This window comes from Phaseolus vulgaris, chromosome 3 (assembly GCF_051622355.1).
Source record: "Phaseolus vulgaris cultivar YP4 chromosome 3, ASM5162235v1, whole genome shotgun sequence".
Lineage (NCBI taxonomy): Eukaryota > Viridiplantae > Streptophyta > Magnoliopsida > Fabales > Fabaceae > Phaseolus > Phaseolus vulgaris.
Window position 1 is genome coordinate 37730173 of NC_143500.1, and position 23344 is coordinate 37753516.

Below are 23344 nucleotides of genomic sequence, written 5' to 3' on the forward strand. Positions count from 1 at the left end.
TACTATCTCCTTGCATAAATCAATTAATTGTTTGAAGGAAAATTAGGCACAATTGAACGATTTTTATATTTTTTAATATGAGTAAAGACTTTATGCATATGTCTATAAGCCTCGTTTGTATTGAGGTGAAGAAAAGCTAAGAAAAATGAAATTTCACTATTCACGTAAAAAAAATACAAAAATCGAAATAATAAAATGTAATAGAATATAGAAATCAGAAATGGAAAAATTTTAGATGTTCTAAATTTTTTCGCATTGTTGGGAAGAAAGTTGTATAGGTATATATTTATTTAATTAATTAATTTTAATTTACTTTTTTATCCTTTTTCATTTTAAATTTAAATTTTTATTTAAAGTAAAATTACAATTTAAATATAAAAAATATAATTAAAATTATAAAAAAAATTATTATAAAATAACATAATTAATTATATTGTATATATATAATAAATTATGAATATAAATAATACTAATAAATGTATTTTTTAATAAAAAAGAAATAAATTTATATAATAATTATTAATTAAAAAAGTAAAGATAAAATATAATAATGTTATTTAATATAAAAATAAGTTATTGTCAAATATTTATAATTATAAATATTTAAGTAAATTTTAATTAAAAATAATTATAATTTATAAATAAATAAAATTAATTTTTAACAATTTGTAAATATATGAATAAATTTGTAAATTTACATTTTTATCAATTAAAAAAATACAATTTCAATCACATTCATCATATCACTCACAAATTTTCATACACTTTTTTCACATTTTTCACTTTATTTACCTTAAATCAAACATTCTAACTTTTTTTACACTTTCTCTTCAAATCATTTCAAATCCACTCCCTCATTTTCACTATCTAATAAAAAAAAAGCATAAAAGTAAAAAGTATATTCATTTGTATTTGTGTAATTTACTGTGCTTGTTCTACTTAAGTAAAAATAGATTTTAGACGTTTATATCTTATATTATAGTTTGGCTTGGATTACGAGGCAAAAAGTGAAAAAATAAATTACAAAAAATAAAAAATAAATAAATTTAAATTTGTGTTTTATTTTTAATTAAACGAATAAAATACGTGGTTCTATTTTTATTTTATTTTTCTCTTGTTTCACCTATTTTTTTTTCAGATTTACTTCATTTTTAGTGATATCTATTTGCTATTTGCTGTCCCTTAATTTACCAACCTAACAAGGGTTTACTTTATAGTTATACAAGTATAAAAGATAATGATATACGTGTCACAATTTTTTATTACATTTTAATAATTTTATAAATTTTGAATATTTTAAATTAATTTATTAATATTATTTGTTAAATTTAGTATTTAAAATATTTTGTACTTTGTATAAGTAGATGTTGTATAAGTTTGGAATTATTGATATAATTTTGTTATTTATTATTTAAAAGATGTTACTTTAACAATGCACATGAAAATGAATCTTTATAATTGTTATGTGACATAATATAATTATAAAATTATTTTAGTTTCTATTTGTAATTTGGTGTATATCTATCAACATATTTACATTCTTATTGTTTTGTTATGTCCAGTTCGCGTTGATAAACTTGTGTTTCTCTTCTTTAACTAATAAATGAGTTGACTTTAGAGTTATATAATATTGAAAATGAAAGAAGATCAGTAGGTTAGAAAGATGAGAAGAATAAAATAACCACATTATGTAAACTCTAAAATATAATGGATATGTGTTATTATTTAGTGAAATTTCATGAAAAAGTTAAATATTTATTATATCACTCAATTCTAATTTGAGATATTTAAATTTAATAATATATTTTAAAGTTATGAGATTAATAAGAATTATTTATTTTCAACTTTGTACTAATTTATGGAATTTAAGGAAAGATGGGGAAAAAATGGCTAGAGAAGGAATATAAAAGTTAGAGACAAGGAGAAAAGATAAGACTGGGGTACCCAAGACTCGCCTAGAGCTTGCCTAAGCCATTGAAACGCGTTGAAGGACTCGCCTATGCGAACCAATATCACTCAAGCAAAATCACTCCAAAGGTAAACTTGCTCTCTGAACCAAACTCGTGCAGCCTCGCCCAGAACTTGCAGGCTCACTGGAGTTTGACAACAAAGTTGGTTTTTATTTTCTCTAATCTCGCTTGAGTGAGCCATATCTCACTTGAGTGAGATGTCATTTAACACAAACCCAATTAGGTTAAATAAGGGCGGAAGGTTGAGAGAGATGTGTGATCCAAAAAGGGAACCAAACGAAAGAAACCTTAAGATTGTGTTTGGATTGAGGAGTGGAAGTGTGAGGATTTGAGAGAGTGAATGTGTGAGGATTTAAGAAAAAAATGTGAAGAAAATTAGACTCTTTGGATTAGGATATGTCAGAGTGGATTTGTGATGAAAGTTTATTGAAATTTGTGAGTGATGTAATGGTTGTGAGAATATTTTTATTTTTTCTAAAGGTGTAAAATGAAAGATTACAAATTTACCCTTGTCTTTGAAAAAAATAATCTAATATTAAATATTTTTGTGTAAATTTGAATGAATTAAAATTATTAGTAGTATAATTCAATATAGTTCAATAATTAATTTCTAAAAAAATACGAGTTACTTAATGAAAAAATAATTTACATGTAAAATTTTGAATATATATAAAAATTGTCAATTATTATATAGAAATAAGTAATAAAAAATGTATAAATTTTAAAAATATAATTAGAAAATAATTTTGTATTAAATGTTAATTTACATTTGTAATAATAATAAGAATTATATAATTTGTTTATTATAAATAATTATATACGTTTGTCTTATATGAAAATTTTATTTTATTATTAAATATTTATAATTATGATTATTTAATTTTTTTAAAATATCAATAAATATTTTGGTTAGTTAAATTGATGAAATAATTAATATTTGTATTTTTTTAATTAATAATATTTAATTTGTATTATATTACATGTATAACATAATATATATTTGATACAATATAATATTAATAATAATGATAAATATGACTATATTATTATGAAAAAGTGAATATATTTAAAATGAGTTGAATATTTACATATATTTATAAAATAAAATTTCAAAACCAAATCACCTAACGATCCCACCACCACTGCCACGAAGAATCTCAAACAAACTACAAAATACAACAACTACAAAGCAAACAAAATCCTAAGCAAACAAAATCCTATACAAATTAATAAATCAAGGATGTAATGACTTTTGCGCATGTAATATGTAATGATTATCACTAATTTTTTTAAAATAATTTATTTAAATTCTTATATATTTTGATTGATATTTATTTATAATATTTTATTTTTATTGAGATTGTATTATATTTTATTTTTAAAGTTTAATTTTTTATTCATGATTTTGATATTTATATTTGAGTAAAAAAAAATTCTAAGCATCATACCTAAATGATAATTTTTAACCTATATAAATGATAGAAATCAATATTTATAAGACAATTTTAATAATTTTGTATGAAAAAATTAATATGAATAATTTTTATATGTGTGAGAATTTCAATTAAAATAAAATATTATATATTTTTATTCATTGAAAATACAGACGACTGAAAATGATTAACTTCAATCTCAATTTTCTCCATTGAGTGAACTAAATTATTTATACAATTTTAATTTATGTCTTAATTTTTATTTAATAAGATTATTATATTTTATATTAATAAATAATAATAGAAATGATGAATTATTAATAATGAAGATTTATAGTTTTTAAAAATTCAATTCCATTAATTGTCTTTATTGATAGTTGTGATTACGTTACAATTATATTTCAAATAAAAAGTAATTATTAAGTGACCTAAAAATTAATTGATTTTGAAGAACGTATTTAAGATTAGAAGCAAAAAATGAATGAAAAGACACCTTTAGTTTGGACCGACATCATCGAATCTGTCTGAATGGGGGAAATAGTATCGCGAGTTCATGGTGTCAATCTGAGACAGCTTCATAGTGTTTTTGCGTTGGTCTTCATTATTTTCGCATTGCAAATTCAGTGTTGGGTTCGGATAGAAGCGAAAAAAGAGCTGGAGGACGGATGTGCATGCAAAATCCCTCCTCTCTCTCCTTTGGATAGACGGATGAACGTGGAAAACATCAAGTTTGAGGTATTTTTTTTTAAATTTTCCTAGAAAATTAATTGTTTTAAATTAAAAATATTATATTAAAAATATTTTATAATATTTTTGTAATTTACCAAAAAAATACAGTCCCAAAAATAAAATAAGATAGAATTACTACTATTAAATACTAGCGGAACAGGTATTTTTAAATTTTTTTATCATAAACACGTGTATTTATATATATTTTTTAAATATTATTATAAATTTGTACTGTTTTATTTTAATATATGTAAAGAAATATCGTGCTTTGAAATAAAATTAATAAAAATTAAATTTAGATTCAGTAAAATAGAAAAAGAAAAATAAACGAGTGTGTGTATACCGAAAAGAGAAAAAGGAAAGAGTGAAAAAATGAGAATGAGATTGTGACTGTTTCTTCCTGCACCTCCATATCTTCTTCTGTCACCTCCATACACAACATGAAAATACATTTTTATCCTTCTTGTGTCACCCCATAGAATAGTTTCCGGATTATGTAATTTGGAAACTCATTTAAAAAAGACTTCCGGACTACATAATCCAGAAGCTAAATAAGACTTCCGGATTATGTAATCCGAAAAGTAATCATGCATTGAAAAAAAGGCTTCCGGATTATGTAATCTGGAAGCTAATTACAAATCTGAAAAATGACTTCCGGATTACGTAATCCAGAATATTATAGAGGGGCATTTTTGGAAATTTAAAAATTTATGGAGGTGAGAGAAGAAGGTATGGAGGTGCAGGAAGAAAGAGTCTGAGATTGTGTGTTTTCAGATAAGAGAAAAGAAAGGGGAAAAAAGAAGTATTACTTGCAATAGATACATTGTTTAAAAGATCACTGATAATTTTAACATCAAGAAAAATTATTAAATATTAAATTGATAACTGTCATTCTTTGAAGAATAAATTAAAAGAAATAAATTATTAAATTAATATATTAAACTAATTATCATTTGTTTATGGAAAAAAAATAAAAAAGTTGTGTAAAAAAAAGTTTATTAGGAGAATCTATTATATATTGTTATAGATTATAGTTAAAAAATATTTAAAATATTTATTTATTTTCTCTATTTATTCTGCGTATGAGATATTATTGAAGAATAAAAACTTAAATGCAGCAGTTAAAAAAAGTTAGAGCGTTATTCATATTATATGGGAAGGAAATAATTATACTATTAAGTTATTTCGGAAAAGAGATGTGGAATAAAGAATTCCTCTTTAATGGGTTTGTTTTATAAAACTACTTTAGAAGTTAATTGGGGTTATAAGTTTGATAATGTTCACTAATTGAATTTTGACTGTTTGATAATAAACTAATGGATAGATGTAAATATCATCCTTAATTGATCTATTGAGTATTAATCATATTTTTTTTTAAATTTTTGAATTATTTTTAATTTGAACCATCTAAAAATTTAAAATAATACAACAAATATAAAAAAATATAATTATTAAAATAAATATTCAGTATTTTAAATGTTAAAATTACTCTTGAACATCTATTATAAACACTCCAACATTGTATTAAAACATATCAAAAGAATAAGAAAAAAATGTATTATTATAAAAAAATAATGATGATAAAATTTAAATAAACTATAAATAACTTGTAATGTATAAATTATTAAAATAAACCATTTTAAGAGATACTGTAAAATTTTGTTGTATTGATGAAAGTAGTTTATATAAGTTAATGATATCTTATTAAATAGACTTTATATACAAATTGATATGTATATAAAGTCAACATGAATCTTGGAAAAATAAAACCTCGCTTTAGTTTTTGAATCTTGGAAAATCAAATCCCCCTCCGATCCTCTTCTTGTTAATTCAAAATGAAAAGCTGTTTTTGTTTTAGAGGCAGGTATGATATTTTGATAGTGGAGTGTAACTCTTTTTATTTTACGTTAGACCTCAATTTTGTTTTGTTTTGGACAGCACACTGAATGCAGATCAACCCATTGCTGTACCACGCCGTTTTCACTTTTTATGTCATTTTTCACAATTTGATTTTCCATCACTAAAACTAGAAGATAAATTTTGCAGATGATTGTTTCGAGCAGAAAGTGAAAAACACCGCAACCTCGCAAGTTCAACCATTACGCATGGCGAAAGATTGTTCAATAGAAGGACCAGTAAAAGAGGAGTTCACTTACCAAGCTGGATCCGCTCCCTTCAAGAGTTGTCATGCTTCTACCATTGTTGAGGTCATGGATACAAAAATCTTTGCCCATCAAAAAATATTTTATCGATTTTTTTTGTCAAATGAGCCCAACACCATGTTGTTCGACTTTTGTAGGTTGATAAGGATCATTTTTTGGTTGCCTATTTTGGGGGTTCATTCGAGGGGGCACCTGATGTCAAAATATGGGTGCAGACTTACAAGGTAAAATGTACGCGCTGTATCCCCAAGTCTTTCAATTAATGGGAAACTGGGCGTTCTCATATAGTTATGCTAATTTTGGTGTCTGATTTAGGGGGCTTTTACTTCTCTCTTTCTATATTTTACTGTTTGATTACAAGCTGTTTGCTTTGCCTGGCAAAGTCTGCATGTTGTAATGTAGGGTTGCTATTAAGTAGTTTTACAAATGTGTCTAAAGAAAGTGGTAACAAATTTTGATTTCTAATCTGTTTGTCAAAAACTGTCTTTATAGTTCCACATCTGTAGGAAGGATGTACTGAACTCTAAATTTTGAATGCTGCGCTAACTTTCTGATCACAATTTTGGTGGATAGAATGGGAAATGGCAAGCACCTGTAATTGCTGATGAACAACCAAATGTTCCTATGTGGAATCCGGTACTGTTCAAACTTCCATCAGATGTGCTACTTCTCTTCTATAAAATAGGCCAAGAAGTTCAGAAGTAAAGTTTATAACTTGTTGTCCTCGTACATCTATTTTTCACTTGACATTCGTTGCTGCAATGTTCGCATACATGGTTGTTGTTGAGACAGCTAGGTTTATCATTCCTCATTGGCTGATTGGCATGCATTTATGATTTTTTTTGGTCCAATTTCACTATCCAACATTATGGACCTAACCTAAGTATATTTGGAAATTTCCATGATAACTCTTTTTCCTCTTTCGTTTTTTCGTCTGAGTAATAAGTCTTTATTGGAATTTTGATAACAACATACATATTTCTAATTATTAATTAGTTTAGTAAGTCTGACGAGCATTTTATCACCTTAAGTGAAATTCATGGATGGTGCGGGCTTTTGATTCAGACAAAACTGTGCTGCATAGAACAACATAAACTTTTTCATGCATATTATTGTTTTTCCTTAGTAAAATCAGTGAACTGGGTAGTTAGATTAGAATCATATTGTTACGCAAGGTTGGATTTACTTAGGCTATAACAAACTTCTAGAAATGGCAATTGGTGTGGAAAGCATAGTGGTAAAATTAATGGCTGTGGGATATAAGTGAAGAAAGGGGAAATGAGAGGGGAGCGAATCAATTTTGGGTAGTCTTGTGTGGTGTTGTCGTAGGGCAGAGAAATTTTCCTTCTCTGTTTTGTTTTCTTTCACTATCAATTGCCATAATTTATGCATATTACCACTGCTCTCTGAGTACTAGTTTTTTCTATTAATCTGCAGTAAATTCAGTTCCTATCAGATATATTGATAGAATAGTATAAGAGATGATTTTCCGCGTGAAAGTTCATATTTACAGATAAAATCTCTAATTGGTAAAGAAAAAGATTATAAATTCACATGGAAATATTTCCATGACATATATATCATGTTGGAAAGATATATTCATAATTCATTGTAACCCCATAGTAAGTCGCTGTGCTGCCATTAGATTGAAATCTTTGAATGATGGCTTTGTCTGGACTGAAGATGTTTATCTAAGAAGTTGTCTCCCCCCTTCCCTCCCCTCCCCTCCTTCACCATATAGGACTTTAAGTAATTTTAAGTATATTATTTGTCTTTCTCTTTTAATGAGAAGTTTAATTATTTCAGGTGGAGTGGATTTGTGAAACGCTCATATGATAAAGGCATGACTTGGACAGCAAGGGAACAGCTTCCTCCTGGTATATTAGGACCTATAAAGAATAAGGTACATCAGAATCTATTTCACTGAACTTTATCAATAGCAAGAGGTTTGAAATTTGTAGTTATATTAAATTTATTCTTCACTACTGATTTTCCTTACTTACTATTTGTCAGCCCATTTTACTTGAAAATGGTAATTTAATTTGTGGATCATCTGTTGAAAGCTGGAACTCCTGGGGCGCCTGGGTAGAGGTGTTAACTGAATTCATCCTAGTTGAGCGGTTTGTTTCAGTGATGGTTAGAAATGCTAGCCTGCTGACATTTATTACTTCTTGTGTGCAATAGGTAACAGAAGATTTAGGCAGGTCATGGAGCAAGCATGGCCCAATCTACATTGAAAATAAACCTCTGAGTGTGATTCAACCAGTACCTTATCAGACTGCAAACGGGAAACTGCGTGTTTTACTTCGATCCTTTGATGGCATTGGTAGAGTATGTATGTCAGAATCATCTGATGGTGGCAAGACTTGGGGATATGCAAAACCTACTCAGCTCCCCAACCCAAATTCAGGTCAATTTTGTGAACTATATTGCTTTCAAACTTTTGCTGCATAATTATGACAATTGTCTTAACTGAACAGTAAGAACTAAGTTGATCATGGATAACTTCAAATTTGAAGTGTTTTGCTACACCTCAGTATCCCTTCATTCTTTTGCTACTTGTCTATGTTGTGCATTAATGACACATCTGTGTTACCTTGTTTACTAGGTATTGATGGGGTTAAGCTTAGAGATGGACGCTTATTGCTGGCTTATAATACTAAATCGAGGGGTGTGCTTAAAGTGGCACTCTCTAAGGATGATGGTGATTCTTGGTGCGAATTTCTCACATTGGAGGACACACGGGGAATGGAATTCTCTTATCCTGCTGTTATTCAGGATAGTGATGGGCGAATACATATCACCTATACATATGATAGGACACAAATTAAGGTACAAACTATTTTTTTTTTATGGTAGTTGATTTTAAATTGACGGTTTCGGTTATTATTATCATTGGAAGATGTTGAGTTTCCTTTTGTGAATTAATCTGCAATTTGTTTCCTGCATTTCCTCAAAATATTAACCCCTATCTTCTTCTTTTTTGGCAGCATGTTGTTCTTCGACCAAGTTGACGTGGAGTAAATGGTTTCAATTTCGAAAACGCAGAAACAACCAAGTTTTTTACTTAATCCATCTACATTATCATATAGTATTCTTTGTTCAATAAAAAGCTAACTAAAGTTTGGTTGTTGGTGTTTCCTTTTATTCAAAGTATGAAAAGAAATTAATAATCATTGTAATTTTTTTTAAAAAAATATTTTGATTTTTAAAAAAATTGAAAAAATTAATCTTCTGAAAAGAAAAAACACAATTATATTTTGAGTTCTTTAAAAAATATGCAAAACTTAGTCCTAAAAACGTATTAGTACTTTTTCATCCATTATATTTTAATCCAGTTCCAGCTAATGAAAAAAAGACTATTTTTGCACCCTTTAATTCATTTTAAAAATTTCATTGTTTAGATAACATAAACTTGTAATATTTTTTTTTGTCAATATTTGGAATTTAGTGTAAATTTATAAAAATAAAAATGGTCATATTCAATAATACAGGTTTTGTGCTATCAACGTATTTTCTGTTTGTTACATAAAAATAATACTAAAAACTGGACAAAAAGGAATTAGTATTCTTTTATGATTAATAAAGGATAAAAAAACATTTATGTTTTGTTTATAATTAAATTTTACGTAGTTTATTTAAGAACTATAAAAAATAATTGTAACCTACTGGAGTAAAAAAACAATAGTGTATAAAAACGTATAAATAGTATCATTGAGATAAGTTACATATTAGGAAAATATAAATACTTTATTAATGAATATTTTCTTTCTCTCTCTAAATTTAAGTGTTATAAAATGAAATAAAAATATGGAGTAATTAAAACAACCTTTTTTTTTTTGTTTCTGAGCTTGTGATGTGTATGATATCAAACTTTTTGTAAAATTCGGCGAGTTTTTGGTGGGTGAATTGTTGACCGTAATCAGTGATGATGACATGAGGTAGTCCGAACCGGCACACAATGTTTTTCCAAACAAAATTTTGGATATTTCGTGCGGTAATGGTCGTCAAGGGTTTGACTTTTATTCATTTAGTAAAGTAGTTTATGTCTACCAATAGAAATTTACATTCTCCTTTACTTGGAGCAATGGTCCGACGATATCCATCTCCCACTTCACAAATGGCCACGGGGAGAGAAAGTAATGAAGATTCTCAAGTTTTCGGTGAGATAGCTGCCATATTTTTGGCACTTAACGCATTTCTACACAAATTCAGTGCAATCACCTTGTACAGTCGGTCAATAATAGCATGTTCGTAGAATTTTAGATGCCATCGTTCGAGCTCCTGAATGAGTGTTGCATACCTTCATGTATCTCTCGCATGACATAGGTGGCTTGCTCGGGAGTGAGACATTTCAAGAGTGGATGAGTGTAACCCCGACGATAAAGGTCTTGATCTATCAACAAAAAACGGGCAGTCTGTTGTTTCATTGTTTTTTCTGAATATGCTTCGCTTGTCCCGTCAATTAGGAACTACTTGATGGGTGTCATCCAATATGGTTGAATATCGGTCGCCATACATTCTTCCGAGCCAACACTAGGTTTGACCATGGTTACGTAAATTATTGATCGAGGGAGTCATTTTTTTCTTGTGGTTGCTAAGAGGGAAAGTGTATAAGCTCGGGTATTATGTTCCCGACGGATATGCTAGATTGTTACTTCATCAAATTTTGCAATCAAGCCTTGCACAAAATGGTAATACTGTTGCAAGAGAGTTTCTCGCACTTCAAATTCTTCTTTCAGCAAACTGACCACTAGTTGTGAGTCGCTTTTACATAATAGCTTTTTCACTTCTAAATCAATAGCAAGATTAAGACCAAATATGATAGCCTCGTACTCGGCTTGATTATTTGACGTATTGAATTCAAACTTCAAAGTTTGTTCAATAAGAATATCACCTGGTCCTTCTAACACTACTCCTGCACCACATGATCTGTTGTTGGAAGAGCCATCAACATGTAAGATCCACTCGGGGTTCTCTGCCTCAGCCGGCTGGGGACTGAGCTCAACTGCGAAATCAGCTAAAGCTTGTGATTTGATTGCCCCATGGGTTGATATTAAACATGAAATTCTAATAATTCTATTGCCCATCCTATCATTCGTCTAGCCAAGTTTGGCTTTGTTAGTATTTTCATAATGGGGTAGTCGGTTCTGACTATAACCCGATGATTCTAAAAGTACATGTGCATTCATCGTGCGGTTATCACTAAGGCCAGGGCAACCTTCTCAATCATTTGACATCGAACCTTCGCGCCGTGAAGTACTCGGCTAACAAAATAGACCGGTTGTTCCTTTGTTTCTACTTCTTGAACTAAGAGCGCGCTGATTGCATCTTCTGACACAACAAGATAAACAATTATTGGTTCCTTGGCGATTGGCTTTGGAATGACTGAAGGAGTCACCAAGAAAGTTTTCAATTGGAGGAATATACTTTCGCATTCGTCCGTCCATTGGAATTTAGATGCTTTACGCAATAAGTGCACAATAGGCTTAGTTTTTTCTACAAGCTTCGATACGAATCTTGAGAGGGTTGTGAATCAACCGATTAGTCGTTGGATTTCTTTGATATTGCGAGGGCTACGCATCTCAGTGATTGATTTACACGTCTCAGGGTTGGCTTCTATACCTCGATGGGTAAGCATAAAGCCTAAGAATTTCCCTCCTTCTACTCCAAACGCACACTTGTCGGGATTGAGACGCATGCAGTGGTTGCGGAGAGCTTGGAAGACTTCCTGCAAATCTTTAATGTGCTGCTCACATGAGTCAGACTTGACGACAATATCGTTCACATAAACTTTGACATTTCTCCCAATCATGTCTTGGAAGACATAATCCATCAATCCCTGGTAGGTAGCTCCAACATTTTTGAGGTCGAATGGCATGACTTCATAGTAGAAGTTGTCAGAATTAGTCCTAAAAGTTGTTTTCTCTTTGTCTCTTGGATGCATTTGGATTTGATAGTATTATGAGAATGCATCAAGAAAACTGAGGATATTATGTCATGTTGCTCCATCGACAAGTCGATGGATGGTCGACAGGGGATAGGAATCTTTAAGACATGCTTTATTAAGGTCAATATATTCTACACACATTCGCCACTTACCATTGAATTTCTTAACCATGACCACATTGGCTAACCATGTGGTATAGTGTGCTTTTCGGATGAAGCCAACCTTCATCAACTTAGTTTCTTCCTCGCCCAACTTTTGTTTTTTTTTTTGGTTCTTGGTCTGGCCTCCTTATAAATAGAGAGGCGATGTGAGATGATGTCAGGACTTACCCCAGGAATATCAGCGGTTGTCCAAGCAAATAGGTCGGTATTGTCAAACAATGTTGTGTTGACCATCTTGCGATCGTCCGGTTTCAAAGATGTCCCGATGTATGTTTTATGATCGTCATCACGAAGGGGTAAAGGTTGAAGGTCTTCACCTGCCTCCATGCGGGCATCGTCGAGTAGATCTACGAGTGCAACCATATGTTCTGTCGATCTCCTATCTCGAGGGTATCTCTTTGAGGATCGGCTATGCCTTCTGGAAGACCAACTGTGCAATGATGTTTTATACAACCATCTGGTAGGTTCAACTCTTAAACTCGCAACATAACATTCACGAACGGTTTTTTGATCCACATCAATGTAATTAAAATCGCGAGTAAACTTGCAAAAACGCACGATTCAACGATCCAGGAGCCAAAAACGAGTTGACTCGCATGGCGAATTGGTGCTGGAGCGGATCGCACCGCGTCGCCGCGGAGCTCACTACCTCGCTACCTCGGAGGCCATCTCCGAGTCGCCTCGCACTGTGGCGCGGCACACCTTAAACCCTAAAAAAAACCCTATTTTGTTTTAATCTGATGCAGCCTGGTGCGGCCCAATGTGGTCAGTGCGGCCCAATGCGGCCAATGCGGCCCAATGTGTGTTTTTTAGAGTGAAACCCTAAAAAATTAAGAAAACCTAAAAAAAATAACAAACCCTAATCAGCACAGTACCTAATGCACCCCATAACTTCATTGCGACCGATCGCGACGCCACCGTCGTGAACGTGCTCCTCATTTCTTCTCTCTCATTCTCCATCACAGTCCCGTGCTATTTTTTATTCTCCAAGATAGTTCCTTCTATTATGGATTCAGGAGGTGGGGACAGTACAAAAAAAGAAATTATAAAAAAAGATTGGGGGTATTTCTATTGATGGGAAATCAAGAAACGTGAAGTGTAAATATTGTGAGAAGATTTTAACTGGGGGTATCTATTTACTAAAGCATCATCTTGCATGCACTTCAAAAGATGTTGGAGCATGTCTTGTTGTCCCAGAAGAAATTAAAAAATTAATGTTGGGTACTGTTTCTATGCTACAGCAAAATTTAATAAAAAAATCTATGTTCGGAATAGACTTCGAGTCTACAACAATGGTATTCCATTTAATGTAGCAAGGAGTGAAGAGTTCAATAAAATGGTTGAAATGATTGCCAAACATGGTCCTGGAATTAAGTCACCATCATACCATGAAATCAGGGTGAAATATTTGAAGCAACAGGTTGAAAAAACCAATCAAATATTGGAAGAACATAGATTATGTTGGAAAAAATATGGTTGCAGAATAATGACAGATAGGAAGAGAAGAACCATACTTAATTTTCTTGTAAATAGTTCAAAGGGGACTGTTTTTTTGAAGTCAATTGATGCTTCTGACATATCTAAGACAACTGACAAAATTTTCAAGATGACGGATGATGTTGTTGAAGAGGTTGGGGAAGATAATGTAATGCAGATTGTAACTGACAATGCAGCAAATTACAAAGCAGCTGGGGATCTCCTAATGCAAAAGAGAAAAAAAATTGTATTGGACACCATGCGCAGCACATTGCATTGATTTAATGTTGGAAGATTTTGAGAAGAAAAACCACTCCATCAGGAGACCATATCCAATGGTAAGAAAATCACAGCCTACATCTATTCAAGAACTAGTCTTATTTGCTTGTTGCACAAACATACTTAAGGGATAGATTTAATAAGACTGGCTAATACTCGTTTTGCCACTTCTGATTTAACTTTGGGATGTTTAAATGAGAATAAGAAATCACTTATTAGGATGTTTACATCTAAGAAGTGGTAATCTAGTCAGTGTGTAAAGACTAGAGATGGAAGGCTTGTTGAAAATTTGGTATTGAATAAGGGATTCTGGTCAAATATTTTGAATTGTTTGAGGGGTGTTTTTCCCCTAATTAAGGTGTTGCACATGGTGGATTCTGATGAAAAACCAGCCATGGGTTTTATTTATGAAGAGATGGACCTTGCTAAAGAGAAGATACAAAGTCTCTTCAGTGGAGTTAGTAAAAGGTAAATAACTAATTACCTTTCACTTTTATTTCATTCCTAATCTTTTTTAGAAATATAAACTTTGTTTCTATATTTATTTATTTACTTTTATCTTACTTAGTTACACTCCGATTTGAGAAATCATTGATCAAAGATGGGACAACCAATTGCATAGGCCATTACATGTTGCAGGCTATTATCTAAATCCCATATTGCATTATCATCCGGATTTTAAAGCTGATTATGAGGTGAAACGGGGAATGTATGAATGTTTAGAAAGGATGGGAGGAGACATTGATGAGATAACTAAGATTGATGCCCAAATTGAGGGTTTCAAGAGCAAATCTGGATTTTTGGGTAGTGAAATAGCTCAATTGCACTCAAAACAAAAACTCCAGCACAGTGGTGGGAACAATATGGTGATGCACTTCCGGAACTACAAAGATTTGCAGTTAGAGTTTTGGGTTTGACTTGTAGTTCATCTGGGTGTGAGTGCAATTGGAGTGCATTTGAAAGGGTAAGCATTTAAATTTATGAGTTCATTTTATAATTAGAATTTATAAAGGGATAAATTTATGATGTTATAATTATTTAGGTCCACACGAAAAAAAGAAACCGTTTACACCAGAAGACCATGAATGATGTAGTCTTTGTGATGACTAATTCAAGATTGATGAAAAAGAAGGATGTTAGGAACACAAAAAACTACAACATTGATGAGCTTGCCTCTGATGAAGAAGGGACAGTGGAAGATAATGAAGCAAATGATGTTGAACTTATGGATTATTTGGATGAAGTTGGAGAAGTTGAACCTATGGATGATTTGGAGGTTCCTCCAATTGCTGCGGATGATGAAGGTCATGGCATAGATAACATTAATGAAAATGAAGATCTTGTAGAAGAGAATGATGATTATCCTTCAATCAATATGTATATGAAGGATTTCCTTGGATAGTTTAATTGTATTAGATATTTATGAACTTAGTTGTTTTCTGTATGAACAATTTATGATTTATGAAACTGTTTCAAGTTGGGTTATGTATTAAATATTATTTTTCATATGTTAGTAACTCTTACGAGTCGAGTTACGATCCTTGAGTTATGATCTTTTAGCTCCTTCCCGATCCTCGTACGAGTTACGAGTTTGACTACATTGATCCACATGGATCGTCACGATATCCTTGGCCGTGGATGGGAATTTCATCGCCAAGTGGGGGGTGGAGACGGTCGTTCTTAAATGGTTAATGGACAAACGTCCGATCAGTACTTTATATGAAGTATGTGAATTAACCAATAAATACCTGATTTTTATGGTTTTTTTGAGGCACTCTTCTTCGCCGAACGTAGTATATAAGTCAATATATCCTCTAGTATTCACTCGCTCTCCTGAGAATCCAACAATCTGTTCATCATATGACTGAATGTTTTCTTTTGGGATCCTCATTTTCTTGAAGGTTTTCCAATAAAGAATATCTACCAAACTGCCTTGATCTACCGGCACTTTGGTAATTGTGAACTTATCTATCTCCACAGTTATCACCATAGGATCGTCTTGTGTTGGATCTATCGCCGTGAAATCATCATCAGTGAAAATAATTGGGGGTATCCGTGGTCGTCTTTGGGTTGACGTGGAATGAACTGATTGTATGACTCTGAGATGCTTCTTTGTAGCTGAGTTGGAGCACCCGTTACCTGCGAAACCTCCAACTATGTAATTGACTTCTCGTTGGGGACACCGAGTGACACCGAGCCGACTATAGTGTTGATGACTTATTGGACTCGACGTCTGGTTTGATTGCTCCTCTTAAGGCTTTCACTCCGGGGTTGGATCCTTCTGATCGGGCTTTCACTTCGTCTCTGCCTTGGCGGTCACTGATTTTCATCACGACGACGAGAATTTCCACCCCCGGATCGCTCGAATTGTCCTATAGGGGGATACCGATCCTTCTGTGGTGAGCGATGTGTAGTGGTGTCCGTCTTTATGAATCTGCGGAAGTTGCCCGCTTGGATAAGCTCTTTGATTTTATCTTTTAACACCTGACAGCCTTCGATCGTGTGGCCATAATTGCGATGATACTGACAATGTTTGCTAAGAAATCAGGATCCGCGATTTTATTTGAATCGGTCGGTCCGACCTGGTCCCGGTCAATTGCTTGTATCTTTTTCTTTTTCTTTCTCCTTGTCAACACCTTCAGCTTGATGACTTCTATGGTAGTCAACATGCTCCTCGATCTGCATGAATTTGGTGGCTCGGGTTCTCAGTTCATCCATATTTTTTGTTGGTCTCTTAATTAAGCTTTTTGTGAATCGTCTTGGGCGGATGGCTCTGACCAAATGATGCATGACTATCTCAGGCATCAAGTTTCTGATACCCATGTATACCTTACTGAATCTATCCATGAATGCTCATAAAGACTCACCTTTTTCTTGCTTCACATTAAGGAGGGACATAGAAGAAGTATGATGTGAGCGACACGTTGCGTACTATGTGATGAACTTTGTTGTTAAGACTTTGAAGTTCCCCACAAAATTGGTAGGGATAGGTGGAGCCATCATAGGGTTTGATAGTTAACCTTTTCCACTTAGGAGGAAGTTGTGTGTCAATAATTTCATATGTGAAAGGGTGCCCTCTCAGATCCTCTTCATTGTTTAGAGAAATATTGTTTCGGGAACTTTGGTGGGTTTGTTGAGTCTGGATGTTATGAGGAGTTTGACGAGTTGGAGGGTGCAACGGTGGTGCTCTAGATTGATGGGTTTGTTCCTCCCCGTTCATGGCCCTCAATTCGCCGTAGAAGGTTTTTGTTTTGTTCCTTCAGGAATGATATATCCTCTTCTTGTCGACGTCAGTCCTCGTCATTTTTCAATTGATCTGCCATGCTTTTTTTTGTCGAATCTCCTCCATTTGTGCCTAGAGGGTTGGATCATCGCTATCTGCTCGTCTGCCATTCGGTCGTTATTAGCGTTGTTCCTTGTGGACACCATTGTGGTTGGGGACGACTTGTTATTGAAGATTGAATACTACCTCGGCCCCACGGTGGGCGCCAATTGTACTTGTATGAACTAAGGGGCTTAGATAGTACCTGTGGTTGGATGCACAATTGTTTACGTGTCAATGGTCTCTAAATCCCTTTAAGTCTCCTTCCTTCAACTCTGATGTTCAGTCGTCTGGTCGGGGTACCTGCGATTGCACTCCGACACTCAAGTCAGTGTTATGATATAAGTATATTTTAGTGAATGGGAAAAACATACCTTACTACTTTCACAAAAGGTTCTATTTAAAGTGCCTGGTTCATGGGCCTGGATCCTTATGGGCTGGATCAGTTGTTAAATGACGTGCATGGTGATTCCTTCATATCTGAGGTGTATCTTGCAGTTTATTTTGTTATATTAAAGATATTTTCCGTATATTTCAGAATGTGGATTGACTCATTCAAAACCGTTATGTTGTTGTTGCGTATTTATTTACTCTTTTCTTTTATGTTATTTGACTCGAACGTCTGGTTACAAGACCGAGACAAACTTATTCGGTACCTACCGGTACAAAACAAACTCATGAGAATAAATAAGAGCATAAATTTATAAGAACTTACAATTTAAAAAATAGTACAAACTAAATAGCACAATCACATAATTTTTTTTTTTACTATTATATATTCAAACATAAAATAAAATATAATATTACGAATAAATACAAAAGTAAAAGAAAAAATATTTATACTATTATCATTGTTTCATAATAATAATCTTTTAGTTTAGAAACTAAATACTCAAAATAAAAATTTGCTGTTGGGAAATTGCATCTGCTAAAAGTCTACTATTTTTTCAAACACTCATCCCAACAAAACGAGGGTTGTCTAGAGATGAGAGACCAAAATAAAAGAAAAAAATTACCAATAATTTAGAAATTAATAATTTTCATTTATCGAGAAACTCAATTTTACAACAAAATATTTCGTCATTGAATTATATAGTACAAAATTTTTGTTTTCAATTGTATAAACACAAACATGCTTATCGTGTGCAGTAGATTGCAGAATATTTTAATGAACATGCATAGTGACATAGTAACATTGAGCATTCAATGCATAAAATAAAATGAATGGGTTTACGATTTCATTTGAAAATGTGGAGGGCTGATATTTAGTGAATTCCCAAACTGAATAAAACAAAAGAGTTAAAGAATTTTTTTTATATAATATTTATTAATAAAAAATTTAAAACAAGTGATGTGATAAAATATATATACACGAATATAGTTTTACAGTATGTAATTTCTTTCCCACATTCGCTACAGTTTTCCTTGAAGGTGTCAGTAAGAAGAAGCGTGGAAAGTGGAACCATGTCCTTCTTTCTTACCTTTATATATTTGGTGTTCATAAGCATGGTTAGCAGAGCTCACTCCTTTTCTGGGTATGCAAACGCCTTCTTCCCTCTTTGAATCTTTCATTCAGCTAAAAAAACCATTATTTGATTTTGTTGATTTCATAAATTTATTATCTAGTGTTCTGTATCTTTTCTGGTTCAAGTACATGATTATTTTTATGTTGCTGCTATTTGCTTATATCTACTTGATACTATGCGTTTCTGGTGTCTGCTCTAAACTGAAACTCAAGTGAGAAGCAATTAAGTCTCACGGTGAGTTCTTCAATAATCTAGTAGTTTGATAAGATGAAGTTGCAAACTTATGCAGGCCAAACTCTACAAATTCAGGTGCCAAAGGCTTAAGAAATAAAACCAGTGGCTACATAAAAGGGCCAGTTGTGGAGGAGTTCGTTTTTCCTGAAAGATCAACTCCTTTCATCAGTTGTCATGCCTCTACCATTGTTGAGGTGGTAAATTACAACATAGTTTTTTTATCTGTTCCTTGTTTTAATTAATTAACATAACATATTATATCTATTTTAACCTCTGTAGGTTGGGAAGAGACATTTTTTGGTTGCCTATTTCGGGGGCTCCTCTGAGGGGGCACCAGATGTAAAAATATGGCTGCAGACTTATAAGGTAGATAGTTAATTAACTCATCATATTTACATTGCCTTTTATTTTTTTCTACTCATAAGAGACTGGGCACACTTGTGTAGTCAGAATTTTAATGTCTAACTTGAAACCTAAAAGTCGTGCTTTTTTTTCCAATTTTTCCTGGTTTAGTTCTCCTTTTTGGTTTGTGCCTACAGTACATAAGGTCTATGGATTACTCTGGCGATCAAAATTTAGTGGCATGTTGGAGGTTCTACTTGGTTATCATCAAAGAAAATGCTTCTTCCTGTAGAACTGAAATTAATAATTTATTTAGTACATTTTTTATTTACAGAATGCATAAAAAATGTAGCTTTGAAAGTACATAAATTTCTAAGGTGGAACATGTGGATACTGAATAATATGATTTAAAATCAGTAATCATTCTTGTATAAATTGTTTCCTGTTCCTATCATTGTAATATTGGGGGCATACTTAGCTCTGAAGTTTTGACAGCTCGTTTTGGTTTGTGAATTCAAATTTTGTTGGTAGAATGGCAGATGGAAATCACCCATAATTGCTGATGAAGAACCAAATGTTCCTATGTGGAACCCTGTACTGTTCAAACTTCCATCAAATGAGTTACTGCTGTTCTACAGAATAGGCCTGGATGTTCAGAAGTAAAGCTTTCAAACCTTACAACCTTCTTGTGTGTGTGAGTGGATGTTTGTTTTGCTTGCAGCCATTTTCTATTTGATGGTAAGATAAGATTCCTTTTGTGAAGAAATTGCGGAACAATTGAGCTTAATTTTTAGAGATATTATCACAATTGGAAGGAGTAAAACAATTAGCACAGCATCTCCCCATTTTCTGAAGAAAACAAAACCAGAGGGAATAATTACTTTATACACCATCAAACTTGTTCCTAAATTTCCTTTCTTTTGTACCTATGTCCTGCACAATCGAGATATGATCCCCAATTTCGGTAAAATGCTCTTCCTTTGTAAAGAGGGAAGTGTATCCTTTGTTGTTATACAAAATTGCAATTATAAGAATATTTCCCTCCTATTTCGTTATTCTGCAACATCCTACATAAAGTAGGATTAATACATTGACTATGATTCCACACTACTTCAACTTGATTTCTTTGTGTTTTCATGGGTGCTTTTGTATCTTTTTATTTTTAAGAATCTGTGAAATGTTCTATTCAACAAGGAAAGTTAGAGAAAGTTGCATTCCAGTACCTAAAACGGAATCCCTGTAATAAAAAAAAGTTGGGTTGAGCTAGTGATAGCACCATATATCATGCAATGTCTACATTCCCAAATATGAATATGTGACAAACAATCCATTAACTAACATGTTTTGGTACACAATCTCTCTATGTGGTGAAATCAATATTGAGTACTGAATATAAATGGAATCCCTGTAATAAAGACGTTGGGTTCAACTAGAGGTAGCACCATGCATTATGGAAAGTCTACATTCCCAAATATGAATATGTGACACTCCATTGATTGAGATCCATGTTTTGCTACTCAATATCACTCTGTAGAAAAATGTAGGTAACTTTAAATCGGTATTAATCTTTTCAGTAATAGATACCACCACGATTTCTTTTAGGAAATGCTTATTTTAAATTACAATGAGTTGTAATTGAGGCACAGAAAATCTGGAAATCTCTTCATTTGAAACTTAAGTTTTATAGCAAATAATTGTTTTAAAGATGAAATATCAATTCAATATTAATCTTAACATGTTTTTGCCTTCTTTACTGAATCAAGCGTTTTATCTGGATCACTTTGGTAGTCATCGTACTCAAATGTATGAGGCTCTAGTTAATTTCTAACAAATGAGAAGAATTTGGTTGTTTAATTTCAGGTGGAGTGGATTCATGAAACGCTCAAATGACAAAGGAATTACCTGGACAGAAAGAGAACAACTTCCTCCTGGTATATTAGGACCTATCAAGAATAAGGTAAAACTAAAACTACTAAGTAATATTTTGTCTGCACCTTTGGCCTTGGGGTTTATAACTTAGTCAGGTAAAATTTATGTTTTTGGTGCTGAAGTGAATAACTGTTTTTCAGCCTCTCTTGCTAGAAAATGGTGACCTACTCTGTGGATCTTCTGTTGAAAGCTGGAACTCATGGGGAGCATGGGCAGAGGTGTCTAATAGAACTAATTAATTATGGTCATGTAATTGCTTGCAGTTGATCTTGATTAGCTGGTTAACTTCTATAGCTTTGGCATGATAGCAGGTTACAACAGATTTTGGCAGGACATGGAGAAAGTATGGCCCAATTTTCATTGAAAACACACCTCTTGGTGTGATTCAGCCAGTACCATACCTGACTGAAAGGGGAACACTGCGTGTTTTGCTTAGATCCTTTAATGGCCTTGGTAGAGTTTATATATCAGAATCCTTTGATGGTGGCAAAACTTGGGGCTATGCAAAGCCTACACTACTCCCCAACCCGAACTCAGGTTAATTTCCAAACTATTCTTGATGCTTGCTTAAGTATTCAGGTGGACAACAAGAAAAAGTTGATCTTGAACTGCTCTACTTCTGAAGTTGTTGAGTTATTTTCCTTGTTTTTTCTGTGATACACATGTATTTTACATCCTCATGCATGCATCAGTAGCTCATTTAAGAAACTTCTTTTGTTGCATTAGGTATTGATGGGGTTAAGCTGAGTGATGGCAGAATATTGCTTGCTTATAACACAATTTCAAGGGGTGTGCTTAAACTTGGCCTCTCTGAGGATGATGGTGAAACCTGGCACGAGGCACTTACATTGGAGGATACATTAGGAATGGAATTCTCATATCCTGCTGTTATCCAAGCTAGTGATGGACGAGTACATGTCACCTATACATTTAATAGGACACAAATAAAGGTACACCTTAAAATTTGTATAGTGAGTGTAAAGTTTTTTCTGTTGATAGCATTATTCTGCAAGGCCCCTGGCACTCGTTTCTTGATATGACTAACCTTATTTTCTTATTTGCATTTTGTACAGCACGTTGTTGTTAGGCTAAGGTGATGCATGCCAGCTTGTTTTTTTGTAGCCAAGCAGAGAAACACAAGTTCTTCATGTCTGCAACCTATTAATAAAATTAAATAGAAATAATTTTTTTATACTAAAATTGTTATCCTTTTTTTATTATACCAAGAGCAAATATTGTATTTTGCTGTAATATTTAACTTTTGATATTTTATTGTTTGACAACTTTCTCTTAACGGATTATAGGAAAAAAAGTTGTCATAGTTTTATGACACTAATAAAAAATAATTTTTTGTAACTTTTATTAGATATAATACCGTAAAAAAGTTATATAAAAAGTAAATTTTGTCATCCGAGTCGATAATTTATAATTTTATGTTAAAACTGAACAGCGATTCATATTTTTAAAAAATATTATATTGTATTGATTTTGATTTATATAAAACATATCAAATGATTTTATATTGACACAAAATTTTGTATATATAACCTATGTAAAAAGAAATTTTAATCTAACGGTGTATTTAAAAAAATATGATCAGTTAAAAAATAATGAATGATGTAATATTTTGTAAGAGTTCTACCAATAATTTGATTTTATACTTTTATTATTGTAGAGTGGGAAAATAAGAAGAAAAAGTAAAAATATGATATTATGATGTTAAAGTTTTAAATATGATTGGAGCGCAGCAAAATAATGCCGTACGGGAGTTTTGTTCTAAATAATTTTACTTTGCTTCCCGTGAAACTATTGTGTCTTCATCAAGTAATCA

The 23344-nt window shown here is 32.3% G+C and overlaps 4 protein-coding genes across 9 annotated transcripts; 3 read left to right on the plus strand and 1 right to left on the minus strand.

The window, feature by feature from the left end:
* Positions 1-5864: 5864 nt before the first annotated feature.
* LOC137807377 (uncharacterized) lies at positions 5865-9470 on the plus strand. Of its 3 annotated transcripts, none has more exons than XM_068607995.2 (9): positions 5865-5996; positions 6179-6339; positions 6432-6518; positions 6868-6995; positions 8101-8197; positions 8308-8385; positions 8479-8704; positions 8903-9126; positions 9285-9470. In XM_068607995.2, the coding sequence occupies exons 2-9, from the start codon at positions 6238-6240 to the stop codon at positions 9306-9308; spliced, it is 966 nt and encodes a 321-aa protein (XP_068464096.1). In that variant the 5' UTR covers positions 5865-5996; positions 6179-6237; the 3' UTR covers positions 9309-9470. The 3 variants fall into 3 exon arrangements, with proteins under 3 accessions (XP_068464096.1, XP_068464098.1, XP_068464097.1); XM_068607997.2 differs by having other exon boundaries at positions 5878-5992; XM_068607996.2 differs by lacking the exon at positions 5865-5996 and adding an exon at positions 6005-6098.
* A 1470-nt stretch (positions 9471-10940) lies between these two features.
* Positions 10941-11384, minus strand: LOC150028831 (uncharacterized). Its single transcript, XM_090300143.1, has one exon. The coding sequence runs from the start codon at positions 11382-11384 to the stop codon at positions 10941-10943; it is 444 nt and encodes a 147-aa protein (XP_090156269.1).
* Positions 11385-13741: 2357 nt separating this feature from the next.
* On the plus strand, positions 13742-15562 carry LOC137805600 (uncharacterized). The gene is made up of 4 exons (XM_068605540.2): positions 13742-14128; positions 14519-14628; positions 14762-15071; positions 15203-15562. Exons 1-4 carry the CDS (start codon positions 13742-13744, stop codon positions 15560-15562), a joined length of 1167 nt encoding a protein of 388 aa, XP_068461641.2.
* A 3137-nt stretch (positions 15563-18699) lies between these two features.
* On the plus strand, positions 18700-22713 carry LOC137807378 (uncharacterized). Of its 4 annotated transcripts, none has more exons than XM_068607999.2 (9): positions 18700-19017; positions 19298-19436; positions 19522-19608; positions 20116-20243; positions 21445-21541; positions 21654-21731; positions 21825-22050; positions 22240-22463; positions 22587-22713. In XM_068607999.2, the coding sequence occupies exons 1-9, from the start codon at positions 18947-18949 to the stop codon at positions 22608-22610; spliced, it is 1074 nt and encodes a 357-aa protein (XP_068464100.1). In that variant the 5' UTR covers positions 18700-18946; the 3' UTR covers positions 22611-22713. The 4 variants fall into 4 exon arrangements, with proteins under 4 accessions (XP_068464100.1, XP_068464099.1, XP_090156940.1 ...); XM_068607998.2 differs by having other exon boundaries at positions 18883-19017; positions 21822-22050; XM_090300814.1 differs by lacking the exon at positions 18700-19017 and having other exon boundaries at positions 20116-20322.
* Positions 22714-23344: the final 631 nt, after the last annotated feature.

What these genes read in the sequence shown, in the direction of transcription:
- LOC137807378 (XM_068607998.2), top strand. Translation starts at nt 18,947, where the DNA reads ATGTCCTTCTTTCTTACCTTTATATATTTGGTGTTCATAAGCATGGTT. An exon ending in ATGCCTCTACCATTGTTGAG is followed by an intron (nt 19,437 to 19,521) that starts GTGGTAAATTAC and finishes TAACCTCTGTAG; the next exon opens with GTTGGGAAGAGACATTTTTT. An exon ending in CATGGGGAGCATGGGCAGAG is followed by an intron (nt 21,732 to 21,821) that starts GTGTCTAATAGA and finishes TTGGCATGATAG; the next exon opens with CAGGTTACAACAGATTTTGG.
- LOC137807377 (XM_068607997.2), top strand. Translation starts at nt 5,968, where the DNA reads ATGAAAAGCTGTTTTTGTTTTAGAG. An exon ending in TAGGACCTATAAAGAATAAG is followed by an intron (nt 8,198 to 8,307) that starts GTACATCAGAAT and finishes ACTATTTGTCAG; the next exon opens with CCCATTTTACTTGAAAATGG. An exon ending in GCTCCCCAACCCAAATTCAG is followed by an intron (nt 8,705 to 8,902) that starts GTCAATTTTGTG and finishes CTTGTTTACTAG; the next exon opens with GTATTGATGGGGTTAAGCTT.
- LOC137805600 (XM_068605540.2), top strand. Translation starts at nt 13,742, where the DNA reads ATGGTTGAAATGATTGCCAAACATGGTCCTGGAATTAAGTCACCATCA. An exon ending in TTCAGTGGAGTTAGTAAAAG is followed by an intron (nt 14,629 to 14,761) that starts GTAAATAACTAA and finishes CATTGATCAAAG; the next exon opens with ATGGGACAACCAATTGCATA. An exon ending in ATTTGCAGTTAGAGTTTTGG is followed by an intron (nt 15,072 to 15,202) that starts GTTTGACTTGTA and finishes ATAATTATTTAG; the next exon opens with GTCCACACGAAAAAAAGAAA.
- LOC150028831 (XM_090300143.1), bottom strand. Translation starts at nt 11,384, where the DNA reads ATGGGCAATAGAATTATTAGAATTTCATGTTTAATATCAACCCATGGG.